General features: G+C 60.9%; 1 protein-coding gene across 6 annotated transcripts; it reads right to left on the reverse strand.

Moving 5' to 3' along the window:
- Positions 1-113: 113 nt before the first annotated feature.
- C6H8orf58 (chromosome 6 C8orf58 homolog) lies at positions 114-5,021 on the reverse strand. 6 transcript variants are annotated; one of them, XM_057547624.1, is made up of 7 exons: positions 4,480-5,018; positions 2,834-3,342; positions 2,342-2,521; positions 2,122-2,233; positions 1,881-1,993; positions 1,575-1,681; positions 114-1,047 (listed from the first exon to the last, which is right to left on the reverse strand). In XM_057547624.1, exons 1-7 carry the CDS (start codon positions 4,526-4,528, stop codon positions 936-938), a joined length of 1,182 nt encoding a protein of 393 aa, XP_057403607.1. In that variant the 5' UTR covers positions 4,529-5,018; the 3' UTR covers positions 114-935. The 6 variants fall into 6 exon arrangements, with proteins under 6 accessions (XP_057403607.1, XP_057403608.1, XP_057403609.1 ...); XM_057547625.1 differs by having other exon boundaries at positions 1,575-1,657; positions 4,480-5,017; XM_057547626.1 differs by having other exon boundaries at positions 2,381-2,521; positions 4,480-5,016.
- Between the last annotated feature and the right edge of the window lie 1,128 nt (positions 5,022-6,149).

A 6,149-nucleotide genomic window follows, 5' to 3' on the forward strand; every position in this document is an offset into this window, starting at 1 on the left:
CCATTTCAGTCCCCATTAGCAATCCCAGTTCCCCCTTACCCGCTGACCTTCCCATCACCCTCCAGTCTAGCCTCCTTCCAACACCCTTTCCTATTCATTTAACATTCACCAAGCACTTTGAGACACTTTAATCTCACTTTACCCTCAAAACAAGCCTGTGAGGTAGGTAGGACAGGCATCATTATACCATTTGGGAGATTAAGTGGGAAGCTATGGCTCAGAAAAGGGATTTTTGTCAAGGTCTAAAAGCTAGTATGGGCCTCTGGTTTCAGCTGTGATGTGGAAAGGCTAGTAAGGAGTAAAGCAGCTGAGAATAGACCTTGAAGATTACTCTGCTGTTCCCCATGTTGTCCTTGACTCCCATCCCTGGTACAGTCTTCAGGCGAGATTCAATGCAGAGGCAGCCAAGAGAGCACCCTTCTCTGTCCCGGGGCTGCCCATGCAAGCATGAGGAGGAAGGGAGGGCTCCAGATCAGTCACTGCCCGCTCAGGAGTGAAGGTCAAGTCCATCGTTCTGCAGTTACCTCACCCTGAAGACTGACTCTTTGAGTGCATGATTCCAGAGAGACGGTTGGATCCAGCCAGTTCACAACACTGACAGTCCCACAGTCCCCAGCGACACGCTGGGCCCCGACAGATCACCACGCCAAACACACTCCATGGACGCCAGATGAATCAGTAAGTTCACATTGCCTAAGCCCAGGGATTTCTGGCAACCAGGGAGGAGCCCGAGAGCTGCTGCACCTTGGGGCCTCTCAGGGACCCAGGGTTCCTTGGCTGCTCAGAGGAGAAAGACTCAGCCCTCGCCTCAGAGAGAAAACAGCATCAACAGCTTTTCCTGGCAGTGCCCAGAAGCAGCAACAGGGCAGAGGGCGAGGAAGAAGACTTCACTGCACTCCCCCCCAGCTGGGGTTACATCCCTGCACCAGGAAGTCTCAGCATACAGTAACGTTTTTTGCTCGTTGCTTCTTAACCACTAATGATGGCATAAAGGTCTTCTGGAGGGTTTGGCCTGCAGGCCTTTCAGGGAGGTCCCTTGATGCAATCCTATGGAGAAAGAAAGGAGGCACTAGGCTAGGAGGAAGAAACAAAGGTAACGATGGCCCCAGAGTTGACCAAGCATTGTGGGAGGCCTGGGGATATTAATTGACAGGGATAATCCCCCCTGGAGAATTATTCAGTATAGACCCCTACCCCCCCAACCCCCGGCATCCACTGTGGCATCCTGTGTGCCCTACCTCGCTTTCCTGGGGAAACCCAGGGAGGTGACCTAAGTTTCACCTTTGAGGGGTGAGGGCTTGCTGGGCTTATGTGAGGATTTCCCAGCTTTTGGTCCTGGCTCTGCCACTGACTCACCATGTGGCCTCGGGAAAATGACTTCCCTCCCCAGCCCAGTCCTCAGCCTCCTCATCCATAAATGGGCTGCTTTAACTACTTTCTGTTTCTTCCAGCACCCTCTCCAAGACTACGTCTCTCAAATTTTGCAGGGACTAAGATAACAACTGGCAGCACAATCTTGGCATCCTAGCTCATCAGGCTCCTCCCTCTGCCCTGGGCTGGGCCACAGGACTCACCTGGGGGCAGAGCCATCACGAGGGGCAGCGGGTTCAGCAGGTCGAGGGCTCCTCCACCGGATCCGGTTGAGCAGGACCTTGACCTTGTTCCAGTGGGAGAGATCCCGCTGAGCAGAGGGTGAGAGGGTCACCCAGGGCCCCTCCCCAAAACATACCCCTGACCAAGCTCCCAGAGATAGCTGTCACCACAGCCAGGACAAGTCACCTGTTCCAAACAGGAATCCTCTCGTTTTCTAGCACACATCCCAACCACCCCCGACCTCCAGTGTATCCTGTCACCTGCCCCCACGTACATCCCTCACCTACCCTGTGTCCCTGGGAGGATGGAAAGGTGTGAGCTGGCTCTGCCAGGGCCTCTGACAGCCTGGAAGGGCTGGCGCTGGGCACCCCTACCTTTGGGGCGGAAGCTGTCCTTGCTCCTTCAGAAAGAGAATCCAGTTACCCAAGGCCAGGAACAGGAAGGCACTTGTCAAGCCCAGAGCTCAGGGGGTCTGCCTGTGGGGCCCTGGGCAGGCAAGATACAGACAGAGACACAATTGCGCCTCACCTGTCTCCTCTGTCTGGCTGAGCCGCTCCCACTGCCCGTGTACCTCACTGCCCGGGGCGTGAGAGGGCGGAGGTGAAGGCGCCAGGGCCGGCTTCTCCTCCTCTTTAGGATCCTGTGCACAGGAGAGACGGGCTTTCAGGGCCTGGCTAGAGCGCTGAGGCTGTTCTGAAGGGAGTCCTGGTTCCAGGGGTCCCCCCCATCCTCTGCATCCCCCACTCACCTGCCTGCCCGCTGGCCCGACTGCCCACAGCTCACTCACCCCAGGGCCCCTCCGAGTCTGCAGCTGCAGGCAGAGCTGCTGCAGCCTCGCCATCTGCTCCAGCACCAGGCACAGGTGTTCCAGGTAGCGAAGACCCTGCCCTGGGAGGCAGGCCCAGGCTTCAGGCCCCAAGCCCCCCACCTGTGGGACGTAGTGAGGTAGGGGAGAATTCTGAACTCAACCAGACTCCCACCCTAAGGGGCCAGCAGATGGGGGCAGGATGAGTGAGAGGAGGGAAGCACACCCAGCTGGCCTCCCAGTGCCCAGCCAGGCAAAGTGCCAGGCAGGCCCCGGACCTGGCCACCTCCACACAGCTGGGGGCGGGGTGAGGCAAGACGTTCTCACACAACCCATCAATGAGGGGTAAGGAAAGCCCCACCCCGAGAGAGCTCCAGGGAGAAGAAGTTGGGGGGCGGGGGCATCTCCATCCCACGCTTGAGAGTTGGCACTCACCACCTCTGCTTCTTCCAGGCCTGCCTCTAGGTCACTCTCTGCCTCGGTGGCCTCCTGTCCTCCTGCTCCAAAAAGGGGCATTTCACACTCAGGGTTGCTTGGCGGCTTTGGGGAGCGGTAGTGTGACAAGCTGGCAGAGGAAGTCGGGAGCTGGCAGGACCGCTCCAGCACCTGCTCCAGCTTACGGCTGGCTAGAAGCCGGCTTAGGTGGGCAGGAGGCTCCATGGCACCAAGGGCCAGGGGCTCAGCGCTCCGCATGGGCTCAAAGTTCAGAGAGTCTTGAGAAAGGCCCGGTGAGGTGGCTAGGGAGCTGTCCCCAACCGCCATCTCCACTCCTGAGTCCTGGGAGGCCAGTTTGAGAAGCGGCACCTGCCTCCCGGGTGCTCTCAGCCTGCCATGCCCCTTGCAGGAGTCTGCCGACCACCCTGGAGCGGCATCCGGGATCCGTCTGTAGGTGCTGGTGACTCCAGGCACTACACAACCACGTGCCAGGTCCTCGCCAGCCCCATCTGCAAGGAGAGTCAGTCATCAGGCTGGGCAGGCTGCCCCAACACCCCCGGCATTCCTGGCAGCTGGTGACATTCCCTGAGGAGGAGTGTCCTGGGCCAGAGGTGACAGGAGGAGACTGGTCGGCCACAGCCCCGCCCAGGTCTCTCTCCAACCCTCCCTGGGAGATGTTAGAATGGTGTTCCCTTTACAAAAGTAATTGTTAGTGATATCTGCCTTTGAGGGGTGAGCACTTTTTCTTCCAGGGAGCCCTCGTGCTCCAGCCCCTGAGATTGGCCTAAGACCTCTGAGCCATAACTGGGGAGCGGTAGCCTCTTCAACTGCTCCCCATGGGGAAGTATGACTGTGCCCCAGCCTCAGGGAGAGGGGGAAGGGCGCAAAGAGGGAAGCCGGGGACCCAAACTGGCATCAGGATGCAAAAGGAAGTCCATCCTGGAATTCCTGGGGGGAGTGGGTAGTAAAAATAACAATAGCTATAACCATTTTGGACTTTTTTTCTTTTAAGTGAGAAACAGAAGGTTTTGGAGAGTTGAAAAGGAAAAATTTAAACGGAAGAAAGGGAACCAGGCGGGCAGGAGGAGAAGCAGCGTGATCGCCCATTCGCTGTCCTCTCCTACAGCTCTCCTGGCCTGTGCCAGGCTCTCCCGCGACCTGGGTGCCCCGAATGTAAGGATGCAGAAACGGAGGCTGGAGACGATGGAGGGCCGCCTTCGTCTCCCTGCCCGCCACGCGGGAGAGCTGGAACGGGATGCCAAACCAGGCCCCTGTGGGCAAGGAAGTCGACCAGGAAGTCCACCCCTGCGCGGCTCCTTTGGAAAGGGGTCCGCCGCCGCGGAGAGAGCTTTTCGCAACTGCGGGCTGGAGCAGGGGCCGGTCAGAGGAGGATCCAAACAGGGAATTAGAGGGAAGTGGACCCGGAGGAAATGGGATGGAGGTGGCGGTCGGTTTAACGCCAGAAGCCAGAGGGTCTCCAACGGGCAAAGCGCGATCCCCCGGCCCTTCCTAAGGGAAGCGGCGAGGAGGGCGCAGCGAGGTCGGGCGGGCTGTGCTGGGTGGGGCGGGGAGCGCAGACAGGGGCCCGGGCGCGGGAGTCGGCTCCAGGCCAAAGGTCCCGGCCGGCCCCAGGGTGGGCGACTCACCCCGGCCGCCCAGCGGCTCCACGGCGAAGACGCGCCGCCGGCCCAGCATGGCCCCAATCCCGGCCCCGACAAGGCGCCCCGGCCGTGGCCGCTGCAGCCGGACGGAGCGATCCCGGCCGGCGTCCCCGCGCCGCTGTCGGGTGCGCGTCCGGACCTGGCTAGGCGAGGCCCCCGGACACTCCCAGCGGGGATGGGGGAGGGACGGCGGGAGGGGTGCGCAGGTGTGCGGGCGCTCCGAGAGGGGCCGCGGGGGCGGGGCCTGGTCCCCCCCCAACCCGCCCCGCCCCCAGTGCCGGCGGGGCGCGGGCCCCGATCTGCCGTCCTTCGGGCCCCGGGCGGCCCCGCACGGCCGGCCCCGGACGTGGAGCGGGGAGCCCTGCCCGGAGACGCCGTCTGGTTCGTGGCGCGGGGTCACCCCGCCCTCGGTTTCCAAGCGGGGTCTGTCTTCCTGCCGCCGAAATGAACCCGGGCGGGGATGGGGGGCGGCGGCGACCGGACGCGAGCGCGGAAGGAAATGGAGCCGCACGTGCAGGCGGAGGGAAGAGAGCGGACCTGGACACCGGCGTACCCGCGCTCCCAGCTGTGTGCCTTGGGGCAAGTCACTCAGCCACTCAGAAACCTGGCGCGATCAAAGGGGGAAGTGATTCCCGGCACAGGAAGATCCTTTCCAACAACTGCAGAGCGCCTTGGGTTCTGGGCTAGATCTGAACCCCCTCCTCGTCCCACATCTCTTCCTCACTCGGGTACCCTAAAGCTGGGGGCTGGTGCGGGGGGAGGGGGCTTCAGGATCCGGGGAAGTGAAACAGGGCGGACAGGAGGGCAAGCCTGAGGTGCTGGAAGTGTAAATGCTCTCCGGTCCCCGCCCCCAAACTCTTTGGGTCCGTGGGATTCCACCCCCCAACCACCCTGAAAGGGGGCTGGGAGCCCAGGCAGACACTGACGGTGAGAGAGCCTGGTGGCCAGATGGGATGGTGGCCTCTAAGGAAACCTCAGCCTCCTGAGGAAGGCGACCACCAGGCTGGAAAAATCCCAGCAGGACCTAAATTCCCTAGAGGGAGATAAGGGAGGTGGCAGACGTGCAAACTTGCACCTGAGCCTCTGGGGGAGGGGGCCGGAGCTGGAGCTGGAGGCGTTGGGAGTAAGTGGTTATTAACTGGGAGGGAGAAGACAGTCTGCCCACCTCCTGCTCCCTCCTTCCCTTCTGCCAGCACCCTACGCAGGAGCCGTCAGCAATCAGAGTCACGAACTACAACATTCTAGCTTCTGGGAAACAGGCCTACAGCTAAGCCTGGGGAAGAATGAGAGCCTCTCTTAACACCTTGATTTTTCAGGCCAACCTCTTCCCTGCTAGCTTTGGGTTCTCTGGGTTGCCCCCTCCCAACCCTATCCTCCTGGAAAGCACTGCCCCCCCTTCCTCTTTCCCAGGTACAGAGAGGGAAACCTGGGCCTGGGGGAACTGCTTTACCCAAGTCCAACAGCCCGTGAAGATCCCAGGCCTCCCTGGGGAGGAGAGGAGGAGGGCTGGCCATCAGGTGGCTTCCTCCCTCCAAAGTCAGAGGATGGGGAGGTAAAGTGAGGGAACCTTTGCCAGATCTTGTCCTGAATTTGGAGAATGTAGGGCCAGATTCCAAGCAGTCTCCGTGGTGACACTGGGGCAGGAATGCATCTGG

The sequence above is a fragment of the Balaenoptera acutorostrata genome, chromosome 6, assembly GCF_949987535.1.
Source record: "Balaenoptera acutorostrata chromosome 6, mBalAcu1.1, whole genome shotgun sequence".
In the NCBI taxonomy this organism is placed as follows: domain Eukaryota; kingdom Metazoa; phylum Chordata; class Mammalia; order Artiodactyla; family Balaenopteridae; genus Balaenoptera; species Balaenoptera acutorostrata.